General features: G+C 46.0%; 1 protein-coding gene across 1 annotated transcript in view; it reads right to left on the bottom strand.

The window, feature by feature from the left end:
- The window catches only part of LOC144763859 (calpain-2 catalytic subunit-like), a 238,017-nt gene that overhangs the window by 80,124 nt on the left and 140,089 nt on the right, over window positions 1-17,804 (bottom strand). The window contains exons 6-9 of the mRNA XM_078649841.1: window positions 17,644-17,727; window positions 10,379-10,464; window positions 10,031-10,105; window positions 6,040-6,200 (exon numbers count right to left, since the gene is read on the bottom strand). Of these exons, the coding sequence (XP_078505967.1) occupies window positions 6,040-6,200; window positions 10,031-10,105; window positions 10,379-10,464; window positions 17,644-17,727 (406 nt within the window). The remainder of the gene's footprint in view (window positions 1-6,039; window positions 6,201-10,030; window positions 10,106-10,378; window positions 10,465-17,643; window positions 17,728-17,804) is intronic.

Genomic DNA, 17,804 nt, shown 5'->3' with positions numbered 1-17,804 from the left:
GGTGCTCTGGCATGAGCTGAGCCTGTCTGCGGCTTTCGGGATCCATCCCTTAGCCGTTTCCATGATATCGCCTACCATATACTCTTAAGTGCATTATAATCCTCGCGGTTATGTGCCAACTCTGGTATCGCTTTATCAAAACATGTCGAGTAAGGTGTCATACGAATTGAAATACTAACCCCTCGCCAATTCTGGCGACGGGGTTAGCATTCCACCCTTCTAGAGGGACACGACATGCATGTAACCTATAACCCGGTTAAAAGTCAGACAGAGCCTTAGCATCCACAAAATGGATGCTGCCACCGAGACACAAGTCTGCCCTCCTGCTGCTGGGAGTCCTCCCAGAGCAGGAGATAAGGACAAAGGGTTTCCTGCCAGGGGCGGTGCCAGCACCGTCCCAGACAGGGTTTTGTGTATTGTAGGTAGGCAGGGCTTTAGAGGAAGGTGACTGCACGTGGCACCCCGGTGCTCACTGTGCATAGGCTGGCTGGAACCAGTTCCAGGGGCACTCCAGCCCCTGGCCTGGGGAAAAGCCCGCCAAGGAAGTGGGTGTAACCACCCCCCTCCTGGTCCCACCCATAGGGCAGGACCTAGTCGCGTGCCAGCCCCCTTTTCCCAGATAAAGGTAGAGACTGGCCCCCTTCCAGATCAGATCATCTTTGAATCCTGAAACTACTTTCTGCGAAAGGAACTCAAGACTTCTTCCTAAGATTTCTCCCTTGTGACTAAGGAGTAGTCACCCTGCATCCGCAGGCACCATCTAAAGAACACTGCGGTCTGCTGTAAGTCCTTCCTCCGGAATCCGACTGCCCAGCTCGACGAGAACCGGCTTCCCTGGCACCTCTGACCTCTACCCACCTCTACAGCCCAGCTGAGAACCGTGGGTGCGACGAGACCTCAAGGGACCGGCCATCTGCAAGACTGCACGACTTCTTTCCAGCAAGCCCGCCGAGTAATCTACTGGTGAGTGCTTTGGGGTCCGAGAAGCCCCGACTCTGAGCAGCTCCAGCTCCGAAGTGCAGCCCCCCAGCATCTCCACGATCTGCGTGGGGCCCTTCTGCTTTCCGCTGCTCACCGCGTTGTTTGGCTACTAGCCCGTTGGCTTGTGGCCTTCCTGACGACGCCCGACGACATTTCTGCTGCTGGTCTGGTTGCTCCAGACTGGCCCTTGCTCCCTTCCAGAAGAGGAGCACCCCGGACCCTCCTGGTCCACTCAAGACGCCATTTTGAGTCCACCGCGTGGGCTTGAATTAGCCAAGGCTTGTTGCCCAATCCTGGGTAACTTCGACGCCAACGACTTCATCCTTCGTGGGACAGCTCGCACCTCCATCCTGGTCGCCGACAACGCCTCCTGGTCCGAGAGACTGCAGAGCCCAGCAGCGCCCACTCACCTGACTGCGGTGACTTCGCCCGGTGCCATCCTGGTGCCCACTTAATCACTGGCTGGTGATTCAAGAACTTGGTCCCCTCTGCTTTCAGGTTTTCTTCTCCCTTGATCCAGGCTTGGATCCATCGAACTTTCCTTCACTGGTCGCCTGCCAGCAACTTCTTCCTTCCAGGCTCCTGGTCCGGCAACGAGATCCCCGACGTCTTTTCAGACCTATGCAGCTGCAGCCCCTGGGCTAGGTAACTTCGGCACTCCGGTGTCCCAGCATAGCCTCACTATCCAAGGGTCAGGATCCACTGTCGTTTTCTCCCTACCAGGTCGGGTTCGCCCGTGAACACTAACTTTGTGAATTCTAGCTTCCATAGACTTTGTCCCGCATCCCGCGTGAGAGTGCACACTCTGCACCCGAGTCCCCTGGGCCTCCTAGTAATAATCTAACGATTCCCTAGTCCAGTCCTAGCGATTCCAAAGCCTATTAGAACTGTTACTTACCTGCTAGTAATTCGCATTCCACTTTTAGCGTATATGGTTTTTCGTGCCCCTCGGGCATTTGTGTAACGTGCTAACTTAAAAGTATTTTCGTAAGAGTTTTGTTGTGTGCTTAGCTCCCTGTCTCATAAAGAGCCAGGGTAGTCTTGTTATAAATAAATACACTGTTTATTTTCATAACAACTTGTGTGGTGTCCTTTCACTGGGTGTTCAAGGGGTAATGTGATGGTAAAACAGCTGGCTTAACACGCCCTCTAGAGTCTGAGCCTTAGACTGCTCGTATCCATGCTACTAGGATAGCTGGTCTATAAGGTTGACTTACAACCAATCATCAATAAGGGTTGTTTGGACTGATATATAGTGATCACTAGAATAGTGAGCACTGCACATCAGGCCAACTTCTCACAAGCGCACAACAACTCCGCGCCCTCTGTCCTGGTTATGCTAAAGCCTGCCTCCACAGTCTTAACGCAGAAGATACCAACAACTGCAAAGTGTGTCAGTATAATTGGCACAACAGACCTCCGACTAGGGCTGAGAACATTAGGCTTACATGTGGTCTACTTAACACCAGATCCATGAGGAAACATAGTCTTGATATATTTGACCAACTCACAGATATGAAACTTGATCTTCTGTTCCTCACTGAGACCTGGCTTGATTCCAACTCAGAGCCGGACATAGTTGCTTCTCTTCCTGCTGACTACACCTTGGTACGCCTGAATAGATCTGAAGGCAGAGGTGGGGGGATAGCTATAATATCTAAACAGCCATTGTGTTGCCAACTTGAACCTCTCGCTATCGCTGATAGTGAGACAGGGGCCTTCTCCATTAAGGTTAACGCTGGGAACACGTTGAATGGCTTATTGATTTATCGTGCACCTGGTCCTTCTACCCATTTTACTACCAGCCTGACCGAAGGCATAACGGAAGCTGCTCTGCGTAGGGACAAGTTTTTGCTCTTGGGTGATCTGAGCATCCATCTGTACGATTCAACAGACAAAGGAGTTACTGACTTCTATCAGCAACTACAGTCCCTCCAATTATATATTGGATCTAAGGCCCCAACCCATCAAAAAGGCCACTTGTTGGATCCCATCTTTGCCAACTGGGAAGGTATAGAAGTTAAGTCCCCCGTCCCTGTCCCTTGGTCAGACCATTTTTTAGTACCTTTTATAATAACTATCCCTGCTAGTAATCCCCAAAAGTATTCCAATACTTAATACCTGAGTTGCAAATGGACTGCGTTTTCCAAAACTAAGTTAGATACTGCCCTGACCAAAGGCGGCAGACCAGGAGGTGAGGATACTGTCACGGCATCAGATAGATTAGATGGTCGTATTACTAATGCCTTGGATGACACAGCCCCTCTGTCAAAAAAAACCTTGTAGTCGACCCCATAAATCCGCCCCCTGGTTTAGCGAAGAACTTCGCCTAGCTAAAGCTGAATGTAAACAACTAGAAAGATGGTGGAGGGTGGCCTACCTGGATCAAGCTAAACTGAGATATATAGGCAAACGCAGGGAATATCATAGCCTGATCAGGCGTGCTAAAACTAACTATTTCTCAGGTAGGATAGGAGAAGCTCATAACTCTACCAAGGAGCTATTTAAAATTTATAAGGAAATCTCTTTATGCGGCTCATCTGTTGACCCTTCTTCGGTTTCAGAGAAATCCTGTAACCGCATTGCCACCTTCTTCTCTGACAAAGTGGCCACTATCTACTCCGCTTTTTCAGGGGGAAAGGAAAAGGCAACAGAGTTCAGTGAAAATATATCGATTGATGTAGGTGCTAATAGGCTAGGCAACTTTGTCACCCCACCCTCTGATGAGCTTCAGCAGATTTGCCGTTCCATCAAGTCAGGATCCCCCCGTGATCCGGCATCTCCGAAACTTCTTGGAGAGTATTGAAATCCTGGAACCTTACATCAGGGATGTTTTGGATCTTTCTTTTGAGTCCGGGACCGTACCCAAAAGGTGGAAGCAAGCGATTGTGCTCCGCTTAAAAAAAAAACGAATCTCAGTTGGGACAGGCTGGATAATCTCTGGCCCATCTCCCTCCTCCCCTACATGGCCAAAGTGGCAGAAAAGGTGGTAAATCTCCAACTTATGGCATTTGTGGAGAAAGCCAACCTCCTCCATCCTACTCAGTTTGGCTTTCGCTCATGCCACTCCACGGAGTCCGCGCTGCTCATGGCCACTGAGACCATCAGGCAAGGGGTAGATGAGGGACATACTATGGCTCTCATCTTACTCGACCTGAGTGCCGCCTTTGACACTGTAGCACACGTCACCCTGCTACAGTGTCTTAATAAAGGCGGAGTAAATGGGGTAGCGCTGAGATGGATCCAATCCTTCCTGACGGATAGGGGCTTTCAGGTCAGACAGGGAGAACACTATTCCCGTGTGTTCAATCTCGACCAAGGGGTTCCCCAGGGCTCTGCCCTGAGCCCCACCCTGTTCAATCTTTACGCTTCCCCTGTAGCCACCATTGTGGAAAGTCATGGCATCCAACTAGTATCTTACGCCGACGACACACAGCTGGTCATCTCACTGTCACGGGCACCCAAAGTTGCAGCATTCAGCTTCAGTGCTTGCATGCAGGAGCTTGCCTCCTGGATGTCTAACAACTGCCTGAAGTTGAATGGGTCCAAAACTGAAGTGCTCGTGGTGGAAGGTGGTCCGACTGTGTGGTCCTCGGCATGGTGGCCAGACTGCCTGGGCTCTACTCCAGTGCCTTGTCAACAGGCCAAAAATCTCGGGGTACTATTTGACTCCGAGCTGTCTTTCGCTCCCCAGGTTAATCGGGTGGTTGGAATGTGCTTCGGTATACTCAAGAGCTTACGTAAGGTCCTTGACCTACTTCCTGTTGGTGCCAGGCAGACTCTTGTGCATGCCTTGGTCACATCGAGACTCGATTACGCCAATCTTCTATATCTGGGAATTATGGCTAGAAGCCTTAACCGTCTCCAGGTACTTCAAAATGCCACAGCCCGGCTGGTGCTGAGGCTTCCTAGGAGAACGTCCTCTAAAGCCGCTCTGAAGTCCCTTCACTGGCTTCCGCTCAGAGAAAGGATCACCTTCAAAGCTTTATGCATGTGTCATCGCATCTTTGGAGGCAGGGCGCCCGCCCCCCTAAACAGCCTCATCAGCCCTTACAGACCAGAGCGGATGCTTAGATCTTCTGGCACTGGTCTGGCAGTTGTCCCCAAAATCCGCAAAGCTCGAATGGGGGGTAGATCTTTCAGGCTCCTCGCAGCCAAGAACTGGAACTTGCTTCCAACTGAACTCCGCCTCGAATCTTCTGAGGCCAAGTTCCGCAGAGCTCTAAAAACCTACCTCTTCCGCCTAGCACTGCTGTAACCTCCTGATCCCATTCTTCCACTTGTTCGCTTTCAGCGCGGGGACACGCCGGGGCGCGTAACCAAGCGTGTTATAAAATTCCATAATAATAATAACCCCGCCTGACTCCAGTCCGCCTGAGGACATTAACAAAAGATGGTTCATTGAGAAATGTGGTCAACAGGACACAATGTAATGCTTGGAAGTCCATGTAAGTATGCTAACATCTTGATGGCAACGGTCACAGAAGTACTAGTGCTTTGTTGTGTTTTGTTTCTATTACAACTGTTTCTCTCATCAGAGGCTTTTGTGCTAAGTGATTTAAAAATATAACAAGAAGAATAAAAAAAACAGTGCAGAAACGTACAGCAGACCTAATGCAAATATTTCTAAATATTCACAAAGATCAGACTTAATGGGTGTTTACCCCACTTGCATGGCCTATTCCTGAAAATCTACTAGAAGGATAGACTATGCTTCACCCGCATCACCAATGCTGGAAAATCCACACATGGTAAAACCTCTGCTCACATATTAGCATTTTCACACAAAAAACACTTGGATCCTATTTTGTGAATCAGGATGAGATTATGTGAGTCATTTGCTATTTACGTATATCAGGCTGCACGTGCAAAATATTTTGTGAATTGTACTGTAGATATTTGCCCACTTACTACTCCCTTCTCCTTGATCTTTTTAAATCGGTGCTCGTCACAATACCAAGGCACCATGGTCTGCACACGTACTATATACAAATACCATAATATCATTGGTAGCTCTCCACAATGACTTATCTGTCACAATAAAACACAACACCGTACTTGGATAATTCCTGCAGCCGCCTGCGGTCGAGCCTCGCCGCCAGTTCCCATCAAACTTCGTTAGGCTCCACTTCTTGTATTTGTCAGAGGCCAAGGTGTCCGGAGTGAGGTTGCAGATCTCCAGCCGGGAGTAATTTCTCAAGAAATCAGTGAATGACATCCTAGTTAAAACAAAGGGATAGTCAATCTTACACTAACAAATACTTCATTCAGCGCTGTTGACATACAGTCAAAATCAACTGGCTGTTTCCCAAAAGTTGATGAAGCATTATGAAGGATTGCACCTAGCAAGAAACTGGACCATTCAGCACTTTGTAACTTGGATGTAAATGGCACAAGACATAGGACCATATCACCCAGAGAACCAGAACCAATTTCCTTGAAGGATGGTAAGCAGGACCACATGGCAGCTTCCCTCACTATCCTTCACTCCCCTCCATGCAGAAGCTTCACACTTCTGGGGATAGGACAATAGATGCAACTGCCAATCATGCACGACATCCTCACGCTTCCTACATAGCAACACTTGCACTCCTCATCCTTCCAAACAGACAATACCTTGTAGGCTTCACCCTTCCAACCAACCATTATCTATTGGGTAGTATGATACATGCTTGTGACTGCAGTTTGCAAGTCTACGTTTGCCAGACAAATCTCTACCAGACACAGTCCAGAAACTCATAGCTTGATGGACTGTAAACAGCAAAATGCTGAAAGCAATTCTCATGAAAGTTTATTAAATTCTAACATCTAACACGCTGATTGATATGAAGACCATGAATCAAATCATGGATAGATGATACATGGCCGTTATTCAATAAAATGCTTTGACACCCTATAGCTATAGTAGCACTGTAAAAGAACCTTAAATGCATAAATAAATATGTATTGTTTTGAAGCGCGCTCTACTTCACCCCACATAATGAAACATCCATAGATATAAATCTCTTTGTCTGGTTGTCCAACTTACAACCTGCCTGACTGATGAATTCCCTTTCTCTAATAGACTTCCTAAAAACCTTGAAAATATTCTTAGCTAGCCACCTTCCTTTGTAGATTACTTGATATTAGCCTGTGCTCTAAATCATCAAGTAATCTAATCACTCCTTGGTTTTAAATGATAGGTCTACAGTTTGTAATAATTTTCTGTTCTTCCGTATGTTTGTTATTTTATTGAACTAAAAGTCACAGCGGCCAAAGCGGGCTGATCAAAACTTGAAAGCTGTCATTACAGGATGGATTCTAACATGTCATGCACATTGATATACTCGCTCTTAAAGTGGAAGAGGGTTTGGAGCAACCGTCTGAAACTGAACTCGGACAAGACGGAGGTACTCATCCTCGGGCCCACCCCCTCAGCCTGGGACGACTTCTGGTGGCCAACCACACTGGGAACAGCACCAACACCCACCGACCATGCACGCAACCTAGGATTCATCCTCGACTCCTCCCTCTCCATGGCTACGCAGGTCAACGTCATCTCCTCCTCCTGCTACAACACCCTCCGCATGCTCCGCAGGATCTACAAGTGGATCCCGACCGAAACAAGAGGAACGGTGACACAGGCCCTCGTCAGAAGCAGACTGGACTACGGCAACGCACTCTACGCAGGAATCACAGCCAAACACCTATAAGGACTACAACGCATCCAAAACGCCTCCGCCCGACTAATCATCAACGTCCTCTGCCGCATCCACCCCCCACCTGAGAGACCTACACTGGCTCCCCGTCGACAAGAGGATCCGCTTCAAGCTCCTCACCCACGCACACAAAGCATTCCACAACGCCGGACCAGCCTACCTTAACAGCAGACTCAGCTTCTACACCCCCATGCGCCAGCTCCGCTCCGCCAGCCTCACCCTCGCCACCGCCCCCAACGAACAACCTCCAGCGGCAGATCATTCTCCTACCTCGCCGCCAAGACCTGGAACACCCTCCCCACCCACCTACGACAGACCCAAGACCTATTCACCTTCAGAAGACTCCTCAAGACCTGGCTCTTCGAGCAGTAGCAGCTCCCCCTCCCCTCAGCGCCTTGAGACCCTCACGGGTAAGTAACACGCTCTACAAGTACTCTGATTGATTGATTGATTTGTGGTTGGAGCGCTTCTTAATGCAAATTAAGCACTACCTGCCCCACTGTGTACTTAATCTTTTGCCAATGGAGTTTTGGCTTGTAAATTTTACATACTATTGTAACGGCTGTCATTCTAGTGCAAAAGCTATTGTCTTTCCCTGTAGAAACGTTGCAGCCTACTCGTCAGAGCTGTATGGCCTGGACTAAGATCTCACAACCATCACTTTGGTTATTTACATACTTACAGGTCACATGCAGTAGTTTGGTCTTTTTTTCACTGAATGGCTAGGTTTTAAAATGAACTAATTTAAAATAAATTAGAACTTAATTTTTCTTGTAATTTTTATTGCATCAAAACTGGTCTTTGTTGAAGTATGCATTTAAGGAAAATATTATGATGTAGGAAAAAAAACTGTTACAAGTTTCGCCTTAATCGGCTTAATAACTAGACACATTTTTCTGGTGCTGGGGCCTCACTACCTCAAAATTTGCTTTGATCTTTCTTATGTCCCTCCAGACGGATGAGCGTCTTGCAGCCCCATCTTGGTCAGCTACATTGTGCCGGGTTTGCAGATATACAGCAAGAAAAGATTGCCAGATAGCACAAACAATAGGTCAGTTGCATCACCCATTAAGAGCCAGTCACCTGAGCTCCAGAAAGCACTATTTTGGCAATATGCTAGTCTAGACAGCCAAAGATATAACCACAAATGAGCTAGAAACCAAAAAGAGGAGATTATGGACTCCAAAGAGTCCTAGTTGAAATACTATCATGTCATTGCTACGCGTGTGGAGGGTCTCATGCCTAAAGACACATCACCACTATATTGAAGTACCGGTCTCAGGAATCTTGCCAAGCAGAAAAAGTCTTCCCATTTCTCGGGCACTGCACTGCATGAAGCATGGCATAGTGGCCTGTTACTAACTTTAAATCCACTAATGGGTAGAAATTAATTTTGAAAGTACTTCCACGCATGCTGCGATTCAAGCAGAATATAAAGTTGCGTTAAATATCTTCAGGCGAATTATTCTGTGATGATCCGCTCACCGACTATACGCCCCCTCATCAGTAGGAACGTTTCTTCTATTTAGCTTGGTAGGTGAACCCCCTCACAGGAAAGCTGGTGTCTGCTCTTCTGGGGCTGATGTTACAAGTTACAATGTTGTGACTTATACGACACAATTTATACAATCCATTTGGGACTTAAGTGTGAGAACATGATTCATGCCGCTTTGCCTTCTGTGTTCTGCAGTGTTTTTTTAGTTCATTTGTATGGAAGTATTTGGGAGTTTCTTATACAGTCAGACTTTCATCTGTAATCAGTTGACGTTAAAATTGTGTTATTGTTTAAGTTTCATGTGCCTTTTGTACATCTTTTTCGAAATCAGGGACACTGAAAATTCTTGTGTACTTCATTGTCGGTAGTGCCAAATCCCCTCTTTACCAGCATCACAGATTTCTAAGGTGAATGATAATTTATTCAGTTTATTGTCAGTCACTTGCTACTTTTGAAGGTCATGTTAAGTTTGACCATCCTACCACCTTCAGGAGTTTCCCCACCAAAATCCTCCTGTTTCACATATATTTGTATCAACTCTGACAGTTATTCTTCTGATGCTAAATGCATTTCTTCTTTCTCCCTCTGAGCTTTCATCTGCATTGGTCTCCCCCAAAACCCAAGCTGCTGACCCAGTGCCAGGCACCACTTTGGAAATCATTACTGGCCGAATATCAATCACACAAGCATTTTTTTCATTTAATTTTTTTAAAACTTTTAGTGAGATTTTACTTTAAATATGTGTGGTACTGTGGATTTAAATGTTGCTTTTATCTGTTATTAGCTTAATTTAACAATCTTTTTTGTGGCAAACTAATTATTCATATTGTCATCATATTCAACTGGATAATCTTACCAAAATTCTCCATCATCACATCGTTTTATTAGCCTGTCCCGCACCTCCGGGTCAACTGAATTCCACTCTGCAGAGCTAGAAATATAGAAACACGCATTGGTGTCAAGGTTTGGGAATGAATTTACAAATGAACAAATTAACGATGAAATCTATAACATGTCTTTACCATTCAGATTTTTGGGTGCAATTCATATAAATTATTGTTTTAAAGAGGACCATACTCAGAAGTAGGATTGCAACTCTAAAGTACTCATAACAGAGCTCAAAATAGTGAAAGAAGAAGTGGAAATTGTCAAAATAGCAAACAATCCTGAATCGTGAAAGTATAGGAGACTTTCATAGACTCACTTGTCGCTCCATCTCCCAGTCCATTCCACCTCTCCCCAGGGATTCCGAATTCGGATCAGCTTCTCTTGACTTCCTCTATAATCCACCTGTGGTTCAGATATGCAGAAGGCATTAATGAGATTCACACAGCAGCTGCATGTTCCAGAGAATTAGCCTTCATCTAGTGTCTACAAGCAGCAAACCCAAGGATCCCAGATGGCGCTGTACAACCTGCGTCAAGCTCTCTTCTGCAGCGTTCATTTATCATCGGAGATGGTGAATTCACCAGCATATGTGACTTAATGCTTATATATGCGCTATATAAATACAAAACTTTCTCCTCCTCTATCCTTTTGCTATCATTCCAAATCCAAATAACTGACTAACCTATCCACCACTTAAAATGTACTTGCATGTTTCACTATACTAATTCAACACTAATTCTCTATGGGTCCCGGAGTAGCGTTCTACTCGCCAAAATTGCGCTTCGACGCCTCGTCAGGGGTAGTAAGCTCTATAAAAATGCAATTACAATTCTAGCACAGTGTAGCCTCTTTCTGAAGCGGACGCAACAAAGCAAGGATTTTAGAAAATAGTAAGAATTTGCACGTTCGGGTTAGATGTTTCAGTTCACTAACATCTTCTTGCATTCTTCCTACAAGAAGAACCTGGCACCTGATCGTGGAATATTTTGTCCACCCTAAGCGTGGAAGGGTATACTCAGATGTGAGTCCCTTGCTCATTGCACCATCAGGATTCAAGCAAGCCGGGCCGACGACGGCTGAAATGCCAGAAACCGGTCCCCGGAAGCTTGTTTCCTTCCCAGTGTAAGAATTGGCTTGGTAGTTTGGTTTGCCCTGTTCCCATCATGCACTGGGACAGGAACAGACTAATTTGCATATAGCCAGGTTCTGAACTGGGATGGTGCAGTGAGCTAAAAAACGGTGTTGGATCTAGCCCTGATCTCTTGACTGGGTGAGAGTATTCTGCTTAATTCAGAAACTCTGTCCATCACCACCCCTTGTTGTTAAATATTTTGTCCACCCTAAGCGTGGAAGGGTATACTCAGATGTGAGTCCCTTGCTCATTGCACCATCAGGATTCAAGCAAGCCGGGCCGACGACGGCTGAAATGCCAGAAACCGGTCCCCGGAAGCTTGTTTCCTTCCCAGTGTAAGAATTGGCTTGGTAGTTTGGTTTGCCCTGTTCCCATCATGCACTGGGACAGGAACAGACTAATTTGCATATAGCCAGGTTCTGAACTGGGATGGTGCAGTGAGCTAAAAAACGGTGTTGGAGCTAGCCCTGATCTCTTGACTGGGTGAGAGTATTCTGCTTAATTCAGAAACTCTGTCCATCACCACCCCTTGTTGTTAAATATTTTGTCCACCCTAAGCGTGGAAGGGTATACTCAGATGTGAGTCCCTTGCTCATTGCACCATCAGGATTCAAGCAAGCCGGGCCGACGACGGCTGAAATGCCAGAAACCGGTCCCCGGAAGCTTGTTTCCTTCCCAGTGTAAGAATTGGCTTGGTAGTTTGGTTTGCCCTGTTCCCATCATGCACTGGGACAGGAACAGACTAATTTGCATATAGCCAGGTTCTGAACTGGGATGGTGCAGTGAGCTAAAAAACGGTGTTGGATCTAGCCCTGATCTCTTGACTGGGTGAGAGTATTCTGCTTAATTCAGAAACTCTGTCCATCACCACCCCTTGTTGTTAAATATTTTGTCCACCCTAAGCGTGGAAGGGTATACTCAGATGTGAGTCCCTTGCTCATTGCACCATCAGGATTCAAGCAAGCCGGGCCGACGACGGCTGAAATGCCAGAAACCGGTCCCCGGAAGCTTGTTTCCTTCCCAGTGTAAGAATTGGCTTGGTAGTTTGGTTTGCCCTGTTCCCATCATGCACTGGGACAGGAACAGACTAATTTGCATATAGCCAGGTTCTGAACTGGGATGGTGCAGTGAGCTAAAAACGGTGTTGGATCTAGCCCTGATCTCTTGACTGGGTGAGAGTATTCTGCTTAATTCAGAAACTCTGTCCTTCACCACCCCTTGTTGTTAAATATTTTGTCCACCCTAAGCGTGGAAGGGTATACTCAGATGTGAGTCCCTTGCTCATTGCACCATCAGGATTCAAGCAAGCCGGGCCGACGACGGCTGAAATGCCAGAAACCGGTCCCCGGAAGCTTGTTTCCTTCCCAGTGTAAGAATTGGCTTGGTAGTTTGGTTTGCCCTGTTCCCATCATGCACTGGGACAGGAACAGACTAATTTGCATATAGCCAGGTTCTGAACTGGGATGGTGCAGTGAGCTAAAAAACGGTGTTGGATCTAGCCCTGATCTCTTGACTGGGTGAGAGTATTCTGCTTAATTCAGAAACTCTGTCCATCACCACCCCTTGTTGTTAAATACCTGATCGTTAGTGCCTGTTTACAAGTTTCATTTCCATCACGTGTGTTTGCTTCCATTTAATTGCATTGAAAAAATGTATAAACGTAGCACTAAAATGTACGAATATTAGCATTAAAACCTCGAGCTGATCGGGGGCAACTGATCCACTGAAACAGCAATTGCTTTGCTTATTTTGCATGCTTGATGCAGTGGTGGCCGAGACAAGGGAGTGCGGGAGGGGGAGCGTGTGTGTGTGTGTGTGTGTGTGTGTGGGGGGGGGGTGAACACGGAGTTAATAAACATTTTAAAAACTTACCTAAAGCTGCTGGTTGCCTTGGAGTTCCTCTTCTTCCTGGTCCCAGCAGACACTGGGACACATCAGAGACTCCCTGTGCAATCCCTGCGCTGCTCTCATGCGAGAGCAGCGTAAGGATTGGCCAAAGCGGACTAGTTTAACTCTCGGTCAGACACAGGGAGTCTCTGCTGTTTCTCTAACCTGGCTGTGCAATACAACCGAGGTTGGAGAAACCTAACTGTGCATGTCTCTTTGGCTTGCGGCCGGCCAAAGACACGTGCACGCCACTCCTCCTCCCTCCGATAGACGAACCCACCCCTCCCTGCACATGCTGGCTGAGCCAGCTGCTGAAAAATAAAATAAAATATGGTTTTCTTTTTCAGCTGCTGGCTCTGAGCCAGTGGGGCAACGCTCCTCCGCCGTTGCGGAGGAGCCACCGCTAGCTTGCTGTCTATTTTTGCATTTAAAGGCTTCTATCTAAAGAGACTTCTATGCACAATGCCAGGAATTGAGTTTTCTTTCACACAACCAACTGCGCTCAGGTAGTTGCAGTTCTGATTCCGAACGACGAAACCATTTGGACTAATCTGCAAAATGACAGTGGTGAGTAAAAGCAAATCAAGGACTAGACCTTTGTGTCCTTGGTGAAATGGAGTCCTCTGGTAAACCCAATTAACAGGGACACGAGCCATGAACATCTGACCATCCTGCATAGATTTCTTTGTATAGCATTATGATGAAAAATTGATGACTAGCACATAACATTTTACCTCTGGGATATAGTGAAGATTATATATATATATAGACCACAGCCACACAGAAAATCATTAGGATTCTATTAGGCAACATGGTCCACAGTTGCATTTGATCAAATTCCCTCGCATGCATCCTCAATTACCAGTCCAGAACTTAAATATCAGGGCATTTATTTGAAGATATTTGACAAAGGAACAACTCTTCTTTGCAGGAAGCATTTCATGAGAAATACCATTAAATATACACTTTCACAATGAAGATGCTACTTTATTTATTAATATTTTTCCAGTGTACATTGTGTGCGCCAGGTATTGCTTAGTTTGTGCCGGTGGTTGCACATGGTGGGCATCAGCACTCGGTTTTGGGAACAGGGACTTACTTTTCATGATCAGTCTTTCACTCAGCGCGAGAGAAAGGTGGCAAAGGGCCAAAGAGGATATGTTAGAGAGTTTGAGGTAATGTTAGATAGTTTTATTAAGCGCTCGAAAACCAGGGGGAGTCTTGGCGCTAGCAACCTTGTGGCAAGAAAGAGTAGGAAGATAACCAAACAGTGACAGTAGGAGAACATAAACAAACTCTCAAGAGTGGGATAAAGAGACAATTTTATCATTCGCTTTTTCATGGATGCTTTTATCTTTAAGGTGTTATATGTGGCCGGGAAGCAGAGGAGTGTATTGGCATGGGCTCGGGACCTTTGTAGTGTACATATAACTGCACATTTAGGTGTTTAACGCCTTAGCTGCGGCTGTTATTTCGGCGCAGTGCTGGGCGTTCCGAAGAGTGCATCGGCCGTTGTACGTTCGCAGCACCAGCCAGGTAGTGCTCCGAACGTTCAGCGGCTGACGGCAGCAGCTATGAGGTTAATCTGGTCAATGCCAGTAGCCACACAAAACCTGAATAGAGAAGTGTGAAAATGATGGAAGTATTGACTACAAAGCTGACCCTATTATGAGTCTCCTAAAGGGATGCAATTCATATTTCTGCAAATCTTGATTTAGTTCCAATTATCAGCCAAGCTGCAATTACCTTTTCCTTTCTCTTTTGACATTGATGAAAAGTCTTATTTTTGACTACTGACTTCATTTATTATATGAAGGTATTGAGGTAGCAAATTCTGCATTTACAGCCACCCAGTAGGCACATTGTACAGACAGCGACTAGGCCCCGTCACTGGCAGAAATGCGGCAGCTGAACCAAAGCAGGATTTATTTTATTGTCAAGAGGACAGACCTGTTGACAAATGTATTTTACTTATGGGTTTATTTTTCTCCTTTTAATCTAATGTACTTCTTTTAACAATATTAACTCAAACATCCAATAGTCTACCCATGTGAAACTGGCATTGTGTCTCCTTCGAGCCCTTTTCATTTCCTTGTGTTAGTAGTTTTAGGTGATTCCTTTGCCCTCTATAGGTCTGTTCAACTGACAACTCAGCTTACCGATCTGCATCCCCATACAGCATGCGTGCACTCTACTTCACCATTCAATATGTTTCACCCAATTCAGGGTGCAGCCTTGCTAGCCTGCCTCAGGGCTCTTATGCAAGTTGTAATGCCACATAGTCAGCCTTCATGGGAGGAATTAAGAAAGCTGTGTTTTAAAAAAATAATCTGTCTGCAGCTCAGGTCTGAACCATCCCAACCCATGGCCATATTGGACCATTGGATGCCAACCCTATGAGAACATCATATACTCTTAACTAATACGGCATCTGGTCCTCCTCAGATGACTACAGTAGGTAATACAACCAGTAAGTGTCCTCTGTTAAAAGCTTAGATTTAGTTGGGAATTGTCTAATTGCTAATCCTCTATGGTGAGTCACGTGTTGGTCATTTACCCATCGGATAAACCAGGGTTCTCCAAAGTCGGTCCTGGTTGGCCGGATCCGTGCCAGATTTTTTGCATTTCCCAATTATATAAATGCAGTTATCTTACAATTCTGGCAGGGATCTGGCCCTCCAAGACCGACTTTGCAGAACCCTGGGATAAACTATTCCTAACAGCATACTGACCGCTCAGTTCCAGATATGAGGCCACCTTCTTCCAGATGTCTCCTGGATTTAAGACACTGCAGAAGAAATGCCTTTGTGGCGATTAATACAAATCCTGTCCATGTTACTGCTCACTTTCTCCTTCCTACGTTCATTATTACCTCTTTGATTAATGCGATCAAAGCTCCTTCCACAGATTCCTTCTCTGATAGGATTGCTAATTTATCAGTGGACCTCAACCAGCTAAGGCAGCTGTCAGATTCTATCACCTGGGCTGGGACAGCTGATCCCCTGGAAACCAGTAATTACACAAGCAGGACAGGAAATGGGAGAAGGGTTTACTCATGTATTAGATATGTTCAGAGGTTGGGGCTGTGAAATGCTAAGCATGGCAGAGGTATTTGGGGGGGGGGGAGGGGAGGGAGTATGCTGCAATGAAAAACACGCTTTAAAACATACCATGACTTCCTTACGGAGCCCTCCAAAGTTTTTGTAATGTTTTCAGTAAGGGTGTGCGAAGCTGGGAAGTCCAAAGCTTAGCAAGTTTGTATAATTGTTTTTAATCTTCACCAGCACCGACAAAGAGCCCCCCAGGACCGTCAGGCATTGCAGCGCCGGCCGGACGAGGGGCGCCCAATGATGAAGCAGGACACCCTACTAGGTGTGTTCGGGCACCAAGATCTGATATTCAGGTCTCCCCGCGACAGTAGTGAAAGCTATGTGGTTCCATCCTTTGTGACCACCTGACCAATGAGGCACTACCCCTCCCATGATAACTATTGTTTTTAATCTTCACCAGCTTCACAAAGAGAAAAGCTAGTACATTTCAAAAACAGAATTGAATGGCGGCTTGCAGCTCATGGCTGTGAGCCTCCTTTTAGCGCTCAACTACAATATCCTGCCCAAAAAAACACCCTGCTCTTTGGTATGGGACTTCCGGCAGGCAGGAATGGACATGTACAGTCCATTAAACAGTTGCCCGCTGCAATCCGGGTCTATGGGCAGCCCCGACTGTTAGCGGAAAGAACTCCTCCCATTAGGCAGCCATTTCCAAGCAGTTTGACATTCTGATGTGCATTGCAGACATGAGGAGATATCTAGCAGAACTGGCCCAGGGAAGCTAAACTTCACCTCGTCAAAATCTGGAAAAACCTAGATTTCACAGAAGCCTGTATTTCAGAAGCAATCAATAATGAATGACACAGGACAATGAGATGGGAGATCTTAGGTGCTTCAGCAGCAGGGACACGTAGTATGATTTAGGAGAAAAGTACCCTGGATTCTTGCAATCTAAACCATATGAAAAGATTTTTTTAACTGTAATTCGTGGTAGAGAATGCACAGAGTATACTCACACACAGAACACTGTGTGAAAAACACAGAATATGAGCCCAACCCTGCCGCTCAGCACACTTACAAGCAAGCACAATATTGCCATTTTCGAACTTCACAGCGGTGAGAGACATTTTATTGTAATTTCTGTGCATTCATGAGATAGCCAGAATGAGCCGACCTCATGAACCCCAACACTTTCATACTCAAACAATTTTAGGCACCTCTGCATACTTTTAAACAGAAAATAACAAATAATGCAATACAGTTTTTCTCATTACAATTCTGAACTAAAGATGTGTTAAGTAAACAGACTTCCCTTTTGAAAAGGTAGGTTTGTACTTGCCCTTGTGGGACACTTCAGCCACATACCTGAAAGTTGAGATATCTTGCTCTGTGAAGTACTTGACTATTTTTGTGGTCTAGTACAGCAAGTAACCATTCCCATACACCCCATTAAGAAGACATTATAAGAGGCTGAGTCCTGCGTTCTTCTGTTTGCGCTTACAAAGTACCTACCTCTTCTGCAGCGGTGACGGAGTAGGCGTGGCCCTTCACCAGCTTTTGGGATGTGACTGCCTCCGTCTCAGCTGCACTGGTGATCTGGAAGCACAAAGAAAAAAAGTGAATAAAAACCCCACTACGCTTTGAAAGTCCCCTTTCTAAAAAGTTCTGGAGCT

This window comes from Lissotriton helveticus, chromosome 6, assembly GCF_964261635.1.
Source record: "Lissotriton helveticus chromosome 6, aLisHel1.1, whole genome shotgun sequence".
NCBI classification, from domain to species: domain Eukaryota; kingdom Metazoa; phylum Chordata; class Amphibia; order Caudata; family Salamandridae; genus Lissotriton; species Lissotriton helveticus.
Note: the sequence above shows the minus strand (reverse complement) of the source record. Positions and strands in the feature narration are given on the sequence as shown.